A 14,776-nucleotide genomic window follows, 5' to 3' on the forward strand; every position below is an offset into this window, starting at 1 on the left:
TCTTTTAGAACTTCATACCGTGAAACAAGAAGTTTTAGCTTTGGAAGCTGAAAATGCAGAATCGGAGAATCTCAGAGTAACCGCAGAGATGAAGGTCGTTGAGTTGGAAGAGCAATTGGAAGCACATAAAGAGCAGAGCGAGAATAAACTTGAAATTGAACATCATGAGCTCTTGAAAAAGTTCGATGCTTTGACGCAGGAAAATTCGGAATTATACAATAAATTAAACAAAATAGAAGAAAAAGGTGCTTCGGATACTGGTTCGACGGAATCTTTTGAAGCTATTCAAATGAATGATAAAAATGATTTGTTGAAGAAAATTGAGGATTTAGAGCAGAAAAATAATGAATTAACGCTTAAGTTATCAAAGTTGGAGGAAAAAGATGGCTCACATGCTGGTTCTACAGAATCTTTTGAGACTATAAATGATACAGATCGCACCGAATTAATAAAGAAAATCGAACAACTTACGCAGGAAAACACAGATTTGACCATGAAATTGAGTAGAATCGAAGAGAAAGGCTCATCCGACACGGGTTCCACGGAATCTTTTGAGCGTATTCCGGAGCACAATGATAGTTCGACAAAAATCGAATTACTTACTCAAGAAAACAACGAACTTGTTATCAAACTAACAAAACTGGAAGAACGATTAAATCAAATAGAAAGCAGCCCTCAACTGGACGTTTCTAAAATTGATAAATTAGACACGCTTAAAGACGATAATAATTTACTATTACAAATTGAGACACTCACTCAAGAAAATGGTAATTTAAACGGGGAGATTTCTCAACTTAAACCGCAGATAGAAGAACTTACGGAAGAAAATAATAGATTACAAGATCGTATAGAAATATTAACTTCGGAAAATACCGAGTTGGTTATAAATCGCACAAAATTGGAGGAACGTCTTCAGATGGAGTCATCTCATACTTCGCAAATGTCAATTCAAATGATAGAATCTGCTGATCAAATTAATGCCTTAATAGACAGACAACAGATTCTTGAAAAAGAGATGGACCAATTGCGGAAAACTTCAATTGAACACTCGATCAATGTAACATCGTGTGAAACAGACGATGCAAAATCTAAACTTGCGACATTAGAAAAGGAAAATGCACAGATGATAATGACGATTGCCCAACTCGAAGAACGTATCGCTAGTCAAGCAAAGGATGTAACAAAAATTACAAGAGAGAAAGAAGAGTTGGATTTAAAGCTTCAACAAATGACATGCGATAATTTTTCGAAAGAAAGATTGGAGCTTATTGATAAATTAGAGAAATTAAACCTAGAAAAAGAAAACGTCGCTCACGAGAGGCAAGAATTACACGAGCAAATTAGCGTTCTGTTACAAAAGTCATCCGACGAAATTTCAGAAATGCGAAAAGCGGAAGAGGTTTCTTATAACGAATCGCAAGCTGCGATTGTAGCATCTTTAGAAAAAGAATTGGCGAAAAGTAAGGAATTAATTACCGAGTATAAAAATCAGATAGAGGAAATGAACATGAAGCTTGAAAACATGGAGATAAAATTACAGAAAAAAACTGAGCAGTTATTAGAGTATGAAGGATCTGGGACGAAACTAGAAAGTCTAGAACACGAATTGAAAGACATGTTTGTTACCGCAGAAGAATGGAAATTTAAATATGATGACATGCAAGAAAAGATGCAAGCTTTAGAACAAGCCAAGGCGTCGATAGAAGAAGCTTTTAAAACATTGGAGAATGGTAATAAGGAATTGCTAGAAGTGATAAAAGAAAAAGACGAAGCAACTGGCATTTTACAAAATCGTCTTCAAAATACTATAGACTCTCTTGAAACGAGGTTACAAGACGAAATGTCGCAAGTAGCTGCGAGAGAACGTGAAATTGCGGATTTGAAAGCCGAGATTGAAAAGAAAGATCAAGAATTGCATATCAAATATGCGCAATTGCAAAATGGATTGATTACTATAGACAGTTTGCAGGATGAATTAAATATCCATTCGACTAAACTTAAAGAAAACGAGGCTGCTTTGTCGTCATCGTTAGGAGATATTGCAAGACTGAATGATACAATAAAAGATAAGGAACAAGAAATTTATATTTTAAAAGACAACGTTAGCAAAATTACTGAAGCGTTAGAGCAATCTAGACCTGTAGCAGATTTTGAAGGAGTGTTAGAAAATTTACGAAATAAAGAAACAGATTATATTGAATTACAAAATAAATATGAAGAAGCTTTAAGGGAAAATAATGAATTATTGCATAAAATTGAAGACATGCCAAAATATGATGAGAATATTAAAGAAGAATTAATTAAGAAAAATCAAGAAATTGATAATTTGCTTGCGATTAAAAAAGATTTGGACGCACAAATTGAAGAATTCAAAAAAGATAAGATTGAAGCCGAAAAGCGAATTTGGGAACTGCAAGCAATTTTAGACAATCAAACCACATATGCTGAGAAAGTGCAATCGGAGTTGACCAATGAATACAAGCAAATGGAACGGCTTAAAACTAAGCATTCGGAAGATATAGAGATGATGAATCGAAGATTAGAAGACGTTATTGAAGAATTAGTCGAAAAAACCCAGGAAAATGAGGTTATAAAAGCAGAATTAGAACAGAAAGAGTTGACCGGTAAATATGTCACAGAAGAGGTGAAAACCGTTTTGGAGAGCAAAGTCGCAGATTTAGAACAGAAACTTTCCGAATCGGAAAATAAATTACAGACGCAATCTGAAAAAATGAAGAAAATTGTCGCGACTTTTAATAAAAAGAAAATAGCGTGTCAAGAACTTGAAGCGCGTGTCGCTGAATTGGAAGAAAAATGGACAACGGAGAAAGACGAAAAAGAAGTTAAAAATAAGCAGATACAAGAAGTTGAGATTTCCATGCGAGAAAAGGATAATAAAATCCATGACTTAGAAGAAAAGTTACTACAGGCCAAAAATAACACTGCCGAGATTCTTGCAAATTCAGAGAAATTTGAAAAGGAAGCGATTAGCTTGAAAGAAAAGATTACAATGTTAATGGAACACGTTGCGGAAATGGATGAGGAAGTCGAAAAGCAGCGTGCAGAGATAGAACGCATCTCTTTCGAAGTAATTACGGAAAAAACGGCGAAAGAGAATATGGCTAAAGAATACGAATTATACAAACAAACTGCGAGCAAGGAGGACGAGCAGAAACAGGCTATTCTTGACGTAGTAAAAGAACAGGCGCGAGAATTAAGTGTGCGCATGCAAGTAATGGAAACCGAGTACGTGGATCAGCTCGCTACAATAAAGAATTTAAAGGCTGAGAATGGCCTTTTATTGTCCAAACAAACGCAGATTGACGAGAAACTCGAAAACGCTGAAAAGAAATCAGAAGAGCGTCGTGTGTTAATTGAAGAGTTACAAAAAGAAATAGCAGCTATGGCAATAACGGCACAAGCTTCGGAACAGAGTGAACTGAGAGAAGATGACACACGAATCACGCAACATTGCGATCATTCTGAACAATGTCAAAATTTGGTGCAAGCTTTAGAAGCACGTCTACAAGAACGTCAAGCGGAAATTGAAAATTTGAATAACGAATTGGCCAATTCGTATGGCAATATTGTGTTACTTCATGATGAGTCTCAAAGGTACAATGATATGATGATGCAAACTGCTCAGGAGCGTTTTAATCAGTCGCTTATGGATCAAACAAATACATTACAACATGAGATTGATTCTTTGAAAGTGGAAAAAGCAGTGAGCGAACAAAGAGCATTGGAATTAGAAGCTGAATTGCAAGCGTTTAAACACAAGAACGCGGAATACAAAGTTGAAATTCCCGAAGAAGTTGAAACTTCTATTACCGAAAAAGAGCAAACTCAGAAACAGGATGAAGCATTACAGTCGTCCAGTACAACCGTTATTTCAGATAAAAAGGAAATTCAACAATTGCAGAGAGTACCAAGCGAAATTAATCTTTTACTTAATAGTATAGAAAAAGAGAAATTACGTGTTCAAGAATTACAGGATTATTTTGAAAATTCACAAAGCAAATTTAATGCGGAATTGGATAAGTTAAATTGTCAGGTGAATGATTTGAAAGTGTTGCAGGAAAAATATCGTACAGCTGAGGCTGAGTCACAAAGACTGCAGCAGCTTGTAACTGAAAAAAATACGCAAATAGATTCACTGATTACTGAATTAAATACCGTGAATCAACAAATTAATTCACAATTGCATCAACACTCAAATGTAGAAGCCGATCTTCGAAGTGAAATCTCACTTAAAGACACAGAAATTGCCAACGTAAAAATGGAGCTCACTTCTATGAAAGATACTATTGCGGCATTAACAATGGAACGAGAAACAAGGAACGCTAATGATAATGATTTAATACAAGAATGTCAGCAGCGTATCTCAGCGATTACTACAGAAAGGGACTTGTTACAATTGCAAGTAAATGATTTGACACGATCCTTTGATGAACTGAAACAAAATATTCGAGAATCAAAGGTACACCACGACGATAACTTAAAAGAATTTATTTCTACAGAAAAATCGATCGCAGGTGAGTTAGAACAAGTTTCTACTGTTGTTGAAAAAGCAATTAGCCAACACGAATGCGTACAATCCGAACAGCAAGCTTCCGTCGAAAAGGAAATGCGGCAAGACATTCAAGTGGATCTCGGGTCAGATTGGGATAATGTTCCTGAAAATCTTAATATCGACGAAGAACCTTGGGGTTGGACTGCGGAGAATGTTCAATCGGCCGTCAGCAGCCAATTCAGCACGATGACACTGAGCGCTGAAATGCAATTACGTGCGAAAGTAGAAGATTTACAAGATCGAATAAAAGATTTAGAATCTGAAAATATTAAGATTGCCGAGGAAAATAAAGCGGCACAAATAAAGAGCGGTAAGTTGGTAAAAAAATTGAAAGAGTACAAAGTGCAATTAGAGGGTCTGCAACAACAATTAAAGACACAGAAGCAGACTGACAGCTTCTTTAACTTGGATACAGCGATCGAGGAAGAGCTGAAGACGCAAATCGCCAATTTGGAAAAAGCTCTCAATGAAATTAAGGAGGAAAAGAAAAATGTCGTTGCTGAAAAAGAGGCTTTACTAAAACGACTTGATGTAGTGGTATCGGCTAACGAAAGATACATGGAAATGAAAGAGAAACAGGATATGGAAATTGAGGTATTGCGCATTCAGAATAAAGAACTAGGTAATAAAATACATTCTTTGGAATGGCAATTACAGGAAAATACGATTGATACAGAAGACGTTTCTTCGCAGCGTGAAGATCAAAGTGATCCGTCGTCTTATGAAATTGATAAAACTGCCGCACACAGTCGCCCTCAGAAAAGATCAGTAGAATCTAGCGATGATTTAGAAGTAATATCGAAAAAATACAAAGAAGAAATAGATGATTTGAAGGACGAGTTAGAAGCGCTTGCTGCTGAAAACGAACAACTGCAGCACTTTTTAGAAGAACAAAAAGCGACGATGGCAAAAGATAACAATAACTCTGATGAACTTATAGAAAAATTTAATGCTTTGAAGAACCAAAATACGCAGCTTCAAAGCGCTTTAAATAAGAGCAAGGAAGAATATGATGCTCTCAGAAAACAGTATGAACAAAGTTTAATAGACGCGAATGATCAAGTGACGGCAATGCGGCAGAATAGCGAGCTCCTTAAAAGTGAATTTACGGAGAAAATCGAGAAGTCGGAAGCAGAGATAGATTATTTACGAAAAACTTTGGAAGAGAAAAATATTTTGGAAAACAACGCTCTTATAAACTCCGAAGAAAAGCTTTCAATTGCTAATACGTCTCTAATAGAAGTCACAGAATTACTTAACGCCAGAGTTCAAGAAGTCGCCGATTTAAAGCAAGAGCTGCAAAATCAATACGTGGAAAGACAGCGAGTTGAAGCAACGCTACAAATGGAAATACAAAACTCGACAAAAGAGTTACATGAAAAAGAACAAGAAGTGCGAACTTTGAAGCAAGCGTTTAGCGACAAAGAACATGAATTAATACACCAACAAAGTATGGAAACGGTAAATGTTATCGTTAATGAGGCCACCCAAGAATTAGCCCAAAAGCACGCAATTGAGATCGAAGATAAGGATAAAGAGTTACGTAATTTAACAGAAAAGCTAACCGTGCTGGAATCGAAAGTCAATGAATACTCTGCAAAGTTGCAAGATTGCGCGATTAAATTCGAAACGCAACAGGAACAAATTGAGTATTTAAAGGAAGATTTAACAGAACGAAATTCAATCATTGGAAGTACTCAAACCGATATGAATTTAATGAACGAGAAATTGCAAGAAAAACAACAGGAATTGGAGCAATATGAAGAAGAGAAGGCAAATCTCGAGAGTACAGTACAAAAATGCTTAGCAGACATTCAACGTTTGCAGAATCAATTAAATGCCACGGAAACGACTATGATTGACGTGCAAGAGTATAATTCACGTATTCACAGTTTGGAAGAAGAAATTCAAGCTTTAAAATCGGAGAGGGCATCGATTTTATTGCAATACGAACAGGAAACGAAAATGTTTCAGACTCAAATGGAAAATAATAAAGAAGAAATTAATGCTTTGAAGCATGATTTGCGAGAAAAAACCGAGCAATTGCATTACGTGAATACGCAAATGTGCGCTAAAGACAACGATTTAGAAGAAATCCGAGCCAGGATGAGTGATAAAGATTCTTTATTAGAAACAATAAATCAAGAATTGAACGATAAACGGATCGAATTGGAAAGGTTGCGTAATGAGCAGAGTTCTCAAATAATCGATGATATCCCGATCTCTAGAATGGGCCACGACAACGACGTGGAGCTGCAAAGCACCATAAATGAATTAAAAACTCAGATGGAAGCCAAGCAACAAGAACTGGAACATTTGAAATATATTTTAAGTGAGAATACGTATCCTACAATTATTCAGGAGATGCAAGATAGAATTAATTGTTTGTATAATGAAAAGGCTGCGTTAGAGGCTTCCTGGCGAGCAGCTGGAGAGAGCTTGGCAGAAAAGCAGCAACAAGTGGATCTTTTGACTCAACGCATTAATGAGCAAGATCAGGAATACATTTCTAAGGAGGAAACCAGTTTGCTTTTCAGAGACCGAAGATCTGTTCACGATCAGGAGGAAATTATTAGATTGCAGAATGATTTACACGCAAAAGAACAAGAAATTAACGAGTTAAAGTATATCATAGCCGAAAAAGACCGGCAACTGAGTCTCCAGGCCAGTATGGAGCCTCAGTCAGACGACTTTGAGTTGCGTGAGACTGTACAAAGACTGATGGGAGATTTATATGGCAAGGAGCAAGAAATACAGACTTTAAAATCGACCATCGGAGAGCTACAAGAGCAGATTCTTCGTCTTAAAGATTACGAGAGGCTTTCTGAAGAGAGCAGGAATGCGATTGAGAGGCTAACTTCGGAGAAAGAGCAAATTCGTCTTGAAGCTGAGGAATTTTTGGATAAAGAACTGCAAAAGAAAGAATCAGAAATCGATGAAATAAAGCAGAAATTATCGGAGGAGAATCAGAAGTTATTGGCGGAACTTCGATTGAAGAATAATGATATCGAGAATTTAAAAACGCAATTCGAACGATTACAGACGACTACGGACGATCGTGGCAGCAAGTTGCAACAAAAAGAGAACGAGTTGATGCATACAATCGACGAACTAGCGGAGAAAGAGAGAAGATTAGCTGAGCTGAGTATCACCAAAGACACCGAGCTTTATAACTTGAAGGTACAGATTCACGAAAAAGAGGTGCGTATAGACGAACTTTTGGCATTGTCTGCAGAAGAGGAGAGACAGTTGGATCATTTGAGACAGACGTTGGAGGATAGTGAAGCAGAAGTGAACAGATTGAAGGAGTTATTAGTGCAAAAAGTTTCAGAGCACGATCTGATACAGCACGCATTAAAGAAAGATGTATCTGTTGTCGAGGCTGGATCATCAAAGAGCTCGGAAACTGTTCAAACAGCTGACAATACAGAGACTGTTTCCAACGAATTAGATATCGCGTTGTATATGCTTCATCAGAGAGACGTCCGATGCGAGGAGCTGACTCATGAGCTAATGCAGCTGCTCGAAGAACGCGACACGTTACAATTGCGACTATCTAACGCGATCCGGCTGAATGAAGAACTCAGGAGGGTAGGTAGCGCCGAAGCAAGTCCAATCAAAGATCCATCATCGATCTCCCGTGCATTAATAGAGCCTGTCGAGGAGCAGCCTTCGCCTTCTAAATCAGAGGGACCAGTCGAGATCGCGAAAGAAGCTGTCGACATTCCAGTCGAGGACAAGGAAGCTCTTGCTTTAAAGTAAGTAAAATTTTTTTTTAATTACGAAGTTGCATATTTACTGTTGCCATTGACGCCTTATGTATTTAATTTTAGTATGCAGCGTAGACAAAAGAGCTAGAGTAACGTAGATAGTTTATTTATTCGTTTATATTTCTTAAAAATTAAAAGTTTTGGCAAACAAAATTTTTCTTTGTTTTATTTTATAATTTTCTAACATATTATTTATTCATTATCACAAATAAACTTTAATTAAAATTATTACAATTTCATAATTTAGTCACTCATTAATTTGCTGACGATAATAATCGAAGAGTTTATTTGTAGATCGACTAGTTAAATCCCTTGTAAGGTATCGATATTAAAGAACGAAAAATATTTTTGTTTTTAAATATGTATAATGTTTTAAATGCCTCGCTTTTCGCGTATTGTAAATCGCTTGCAGCTTGATATATGCTAGTTCTCCCTTTAGATTGTCGCAGTTACACTCAGTCAGCCACACAAAGGATGTAAGGTTGAAGGATGAACGAGAATTAAGGCATACACAACAAATGTCCTTATTAGCTCATAGAGACGTTTTAAACACGTTGCCACCCGAAGCAGCCGCAAGACTTGTCAACGCTAATTACACGCTCTGTAGGTATCATTTGATAAATAGTATCATAGAATAATAAGAAAAAAAAAATTATACGTTTAAAACCGCATATTAATGATATAAATTGATGATTGATTACAGCACGAGACGTTCAAAGCCAGTCAAGCGTTCTCTTGAATTGGTTGTGGGGTAAAAGGTAAATTAAAATTAAAAAATTAATTTTTATTTATTTTCTAGATTCATAAATTTCTTTTTTTATACAACAATGTGATAAAATTAATAAGAATTATAAATATATTATTCTAGTACACCGAAAGTGGTGCACATGTGATGAACGAATAGCGGGAATGAAACGGCCATCGACTTGCCTTCTGGAGACATTCCTGCTAAGTGCCAACTGCCAAAACTGATTCCTGCAGTTAATTAACGTTGGAACAGTCTGTCGTATTTTTCAGACTTAAAGAATGTGCTTATACGATTATAAAAGATAGTTTTGCGAGAGTATTGTGAATAACGAAACCGTCAAAAGAAATATTTTTGAAATCACACATACACATGTACAGAATGTAATTAGCGTATTTTTTTCGGAAAAAAAAAAATTGCTCTCCCCTTTTCGAAAAGGAAAAGATTATGAGGAGCAAACTTATATGTATTATAACGTTGTACAGCAGATATGGATGGATAAGATACAGTCTAAAATATTAATTGCCTTTTCTTTTTTTAATTCCGCGACTAAATTATTTACAATAAAAGATATGCAATAAAACATATATAAGAAGTGTTAAAGTTCGATTGTGTTATTCAATATAAACGTGTCTATTAAAAAAAAAAAAAAGAAAAGCCGTTTTCTTTTATTAGTTTAAGTTATATATTTTGCAAATTACCCACGATTGTCTTCCGGCTTAATACCATATTATTATTAATTATACATCGAAGGAAAACCGTGCAAGACTAATCACAGATAAGATATAATTCGTGATAATTGTAAATTATTCAATCGTTCTATTTCCATAAAATTTTGTACAAAGCCAGAAGTTTCAATAAATAAATAAAATTAACAGAAAAATGGTCAGATGCGTTATAAATAGTAATTAAAAAAAAAATCTCTTTAAACACTTACGAGACATAAAGGTGAATCTAAAATCAAAGTACTTATAAAGCATTGGTTTTTTTTTTATATTTTCAAAGTTTTTTTTTCTTCTTTTACAGAAACCACTTTATAATATACGTTGCAGATCATAATAAATACCACAGTTATATGTTATTTTGCTGTAATTTTGCTGTAATTTTGTTGTACATTGCATGCTGTAATTATATACAAATTGTTGCATATTTTTATACATTTATCTTTTTTTTCACAGAGAGCTGAAAAGATAAACAGACAATTTACAACATTATTTCTTCTTTAATATTTGTACAATATTAAAGACCTTATTTGTACAATTAAAATTAAAATTAAACCTTATTTGTACAATTGTATTCTTATCTGATCGTTTATTACTATTGATAAAATGTGCGTATGTATATATATCGCGAGGCACGATAGTGCCTCTTGCCTGTTATAAGTGCATCGAGGTAAAAAAAAGAATTACTATCGTTTTGTGCGTTAACTGTGCACCGCTCGCTATAGGTATGTATTACATTTGAAGGAACGAGAAACATTTAAAATACTATGTAAATGATAATAATATGCATGTACGTTCATATTATAATTTATTGATGAAAATTATTAATTGTATAGCAGTTTCCTTTAACGTAGAAACAGTAAAATTAAACGATGCGTGCGAAACTTACGTTTTGTGATGTATATTGTTATTAAAAAATACATTAATAATAGAATAAATATTTAATTCTCAATTGTAATTAAATGAAAACGGAAATTTGATTATGGGTTTATGTAGGCGGTTGAGAAAATTTTAAGTAAACGAAATGATAAATATTATAATTTAATATATTGTGCCACATGTGGTACATCTAACTTCGCGTTGGGTTTCTCATCACTATCTCGATTAGCTTGATTTATCGGTGACGGGAGTCTATCGTCATCAGTAAATCAAGCTAATCGAGGTGGCGATGGTCAATTTATATAACTGCATAACGGTAACTGCATAATTAATAATTCTGCAAACTGTACGCTTTTAAAAATTTCGACGTAATTCCAAGTACGAGTGCAATACGTTTCGTGTAAGAAAGTAAAACGCACGAGAATGCCACGATAACTGCAATTTATTACCACATTATTTGCAGGTAACTTAACAATAATGTCATTAACACAAATATTACCTGATTTTCGCGCTAATTTAATGCAAACGAATAAGTTCTCGTCCGTTGTAAATTGCTTCATTTAATGCGCGTATTCGTTTGTGTGCGATATAACTAAAAAAAAGTTGTATTATATAACGTTAGCTTAAACCTTCAATCATTAATTTTTTAATTTATCAAAGAAACATCAGTCATTTGTCACGTTATCATTTTGGAAAAATTTTCATATGCAGAATTCATTAGCTCTCTTTTGTTGTTTATTTATTTTCTTTTCTTTTTTTTCCTTTAAGTTAACGTTGAGATAAGTAGTGTTAATTTTATGTTAAGTATATTTGATAATATAGAAGTAATATCGATTCTTTTTACTACTGATATATAAAAACAATTTTACGATTTGTCATTCACAGACAGTATCATGTCGTGGACAACGTACTTTTGTACGTTTTTAATCCTTGCGAGTGGATCCTTCGCTAAAATTTATAATAAATCATGGTGGAACAATACTATTTTCTATCAGGTTTATCCGAGAAGTTTGTATGACTCGAATGACGATGGTGTGGGCGATTTGCCAGGTGAGCATATATCTATTGTAATATTGCAAGTCTTATTCGATAAATTTCGGCATAATAAGCTTGTACAATTAATCTGGAAATTATTTTCTGAAAAAAACTTTAATGCAAATATATATAAAAAAAATATAATGGCATTTTTATATCATTAGGAATAACTTTGAAGCTGGAATATTTTGTGGAAACTGGCATTGATGCGATCTGGTTGTCACCGATATACCCAAGTCCCATGGTCGATTTTGGATATGACATATCAGATTTCACTGGCGTTGATCCGATTTATGGCACCTTAGACGATTTCAAAAAGCTTGTAGCGCGTGCTAAAGAACTTGGTTTAAAAGTGCGACAACTTGATAATATCTCCGCAGTTATAAATATAAATTTCTCATATTATAATTGCCTTTAAAATTTAAACGGTATTAAATATATTATAGGTGGTACTTGACATCGTGCCGAATCATTCATCTGATCAGCACGAATGGTTCAAAAAGGCTCTCAGCGGCGATCAAAAGTACAAAGACTATTATGTGTGGGCGGACGGTAAAAATAAAGACGATAAAACGCCTCCCAACAATTGGATCAGCGTGTTTGACGGTCCCGCATGGACGTATGTAGATGCAGTAAAGCAATGGTATCTTCATCAATTTGACCCCAGACAGCCTGATTTAAATTTTTACAATTCTGACGTACAAGCAGAAATGATAGTAAGTAACAAGAAGGTTTTAATTTCATTTTTTTTTTCTTTTTCCCTTTTATTTTAAACTACATTACTTAACAGGTTGTTATTTTCAATATATATTATTATATGTTTAATATTATTAATTTTCTTAACTATAATTAATATTCTTAACATTTTGATTTGACGAATTATAGAAAGTCTTGAAATTTTGGCTGGATCTTGGTATAGATGGATTCCGCGTCGATTCCGCTGCATTTATATTTGAAGATGAACGATTACTGGATGAACCTAGAAGCAACATTCAGGGCTTAACGTCGCGAAATTATAATTTTTTACGACACATTTATACTTTCGACTTATCTGCGAATTATAAACTGTTTGAAGAGTGGCGAAATTTCGCGGATGTGTATTCTGACACAAACGATCAGGATCAGAAGGTATACGAAGTAATTGTTAATTTCCCTCCCCCTTTTTTTTTTTTTTATTTAATCCGCTTGTCATATTTAACGATATCACGTCGATGATGTCTTGTGTACAATGTGCAATATATTTATTTCCAATTTAGATGATGGTGATTGAAGCGTACACCGATTTAGATCATACTATAGAGTATTATAAATACAATGTGCTTCCCTTTAATTTTAAATTTATTAGAAATTTGACTGCTGCATCGACTGCGAATGATTATAAACGAGAAATGGATGAATGGATGAATTCAATGCCTAAGGGCGAGGTCGCTAACTGGGTGGTACGTACTTTATATTAAGTTACATAATTATTTTAATAAAAATGTCACATATAAATTGGATTTCTTTTTTCAAAATTAAGCAAATAGTATTTTTTATTTATTAATTTTTTTTTAACAAGCAAATTAAATATTGAATGTAAACCTTTTTTTTTTTTTTTTAGTTGGGAAATCACGATAATCCACGTGTCGCCTCTCGTTTTCCCGGCAAATCAGATCATTTGACCATGTTGTCTATGATTTTGCCGGGCATGACAGTGACATATAACGGCGACGAAATCGGTATGGTAGATAAAAGGGATATATCCTGGGAAAACACACAAGATCCCCAAGCGTGTAACGCTGGACAAGAAAACTACAGAAATATATCTCGTGATCCAGAACGCACGCCATTCCAATGGGACTCGACAAAAAATGCTGGTAAAAAAAAGAAAAAAGAAAAAAAGAAAGCTAATTAATGTCCACGTTGAACATGTTAAACAAGTAATATATTCTATAAATAATATTTATCTTGATAATTAACTATTTTTCGTTATGGTAGGTTTCAGTAAAGCGGACTCGACGTGGCTGCCCGTGAATAAGAATTACAAGAAGTTAAATCTGGCAAAGCAGGTTAAAGCCAGAAGATCACATTATAAGCTTTATAAGACATTAGCTCTCATGCATCATAAGGAACCGGCTCTTACAGAAGGAAGTTATAAATCGTTTGTAGCTAACGACAATTCTGTTTTGGGTGTAATTCGAAGCAATGGATGTCGTACCGTGTTATATTTGTTAAACTTTACTAAGAAATCTCAGACTCTCAATCTGTCGGGAGAAGGTCTGCCTTCCTTACTTGTGGTCAAAGCTTCCGATGTGGATTCCAATGTGAAGACTAGGTATAAATTATTTAATTAATAAATTAATTATATTAAAAAGTAAAAAGAGTTAATTAAATTTTTTTCTTTAAATTATATACTCACTTGCATTAGAAATGTATTGATAGAAAGGATATTTATATACTCTAAATAGATGTAAAATGATAATAATGATGATTAACGTTCGTTTTCTTTTTTCATTTAGCAAATTAGTCAACGTAGACAAGATACGTTTACCTGCGAAAGCTGCTGTATTGTATACGTCTTTATAATTATTTTCAAAAGTGTGGTTAATTATAAAAGTATAATTAAAGTTGAATTTTAATATTGTAAATTTGTTTGCAATAAAAAAAAGCAATCCCTCCTACTTTTAAATATATTTATATGCCGGTAATTGCACTTTTTTTTTATTTATAATGTGAATGTGCTATAAGTTTTTAACACATAAACGAAGGTTTAATATTTTATTTTAAACTTATATTTTACTGAATCATTTAAATATTTATACGAGTCTATCATGAAAGACGAGAGTCAGATATATCTATTTCGTGAAAGAAATAATTTTAAATATTAAAATGCTAAATCCAATATTATCGAAAACAATATGTACCCGAGTGAAAATTGATTCCAATCCTTACCTAATAATTAGCTAGCCAATTCGCGGCTCATCTCGTGGCTGTCCAGCAAAAACTGTCCCGCACTGATCCAGAAATATAACACTCAAAACGTATTACGTGCTAAATAATTATTACTAACTAT

General features: G+C 34.1%; 2 protein-coding genes across 7 annotated transcripts in view; both read left to right on the forward strand.

Annotated features, from left to right (window-relative positions):
* The window catches only part of LOC139103916 (golgin subfamily A member 4), a 67,637-nt gene extending 57,666 nt beyond the window's left edge, over positions 1-9,971 (forward strand). For all 5 annotated transcript variants that reach the window (XM_070659053.1, XM_070659052.1, XM_070659055.1 and 2 more), the window contains 4 exons: positions 9-8,331; positions 8,783-8,946; positions 9,047-9,101; positions 9,212-9,971. In XM_070659053.1, the coding sequence (XP_070515154.1) occupies positions 9-8,331; positions 8,783-8,946; positions 9,047-9,101; positions 9,212-9,236 (8,567 nt within the window). In that variant the 3' untranslated portion in view covers positions 9,237-9,971. The remainder of the gene's footprint in view (positions 1-8; positions 8,332-8,782; positions 8,947-9,046; positions 9,102-9,211) is intronic.
* A 450-nt stretch (positions 9,972-10,421) lies between these two features.
* LOC139103941 (maltase 1-like) lies at positions 10,422-14,384 on the forward strand. 2 transcript variants are annotated; one of them, XM_070659112.1, is made up of 9 exons: positions 10,422-10,535; positions 11,575-11,739; positions 11,889-12,076; positions 12,171-12,440; positions 12,610-12,852; positions 12,981-13,163; positions 13,325-13,580; positions 13,702-14,038; positions 14,223-14,384. In XM_070659112.1, the coding sequence occupies exons 2-9, from the start codon at positions 11,583-11,585 to the stop codon at positions 14,287-14,289; spliced, it is 1,701 nt and encodes a 566-aa protein (XP_070515213.1). In that variant the 5' UTR covers positions 10,422-10,535; positions 11,575-11,582; the 3' UTR covers positions 14,290-14,384. The 2 variants fall into 2 exon arrangements, with proteins under 2 accessions (XP_070515213.1, XP_070515212.1); XM_070659111.1 differs by lacking the exon at positions 10,422-10,535.
* The last annotated feature ends 392 nt before the right edge of the window (positions 14,385-14,776 follow it).

Source organism: Cardiocondyla obscurior, linkage group LG07, assembly GCF_019399895.1.
Source record: "Cardiocondyla obscurior isolate alpha-2009 linkage group LG07, Cobs3.1, whole genome shotgun sequence".
Taxonomy (NCBI): Eukaryota; Metazoa; Arthropoda; class Insecta; order Hymenoptera; family Formicidae; genus Cardiocondyla; species Cardiocondyla obscurior.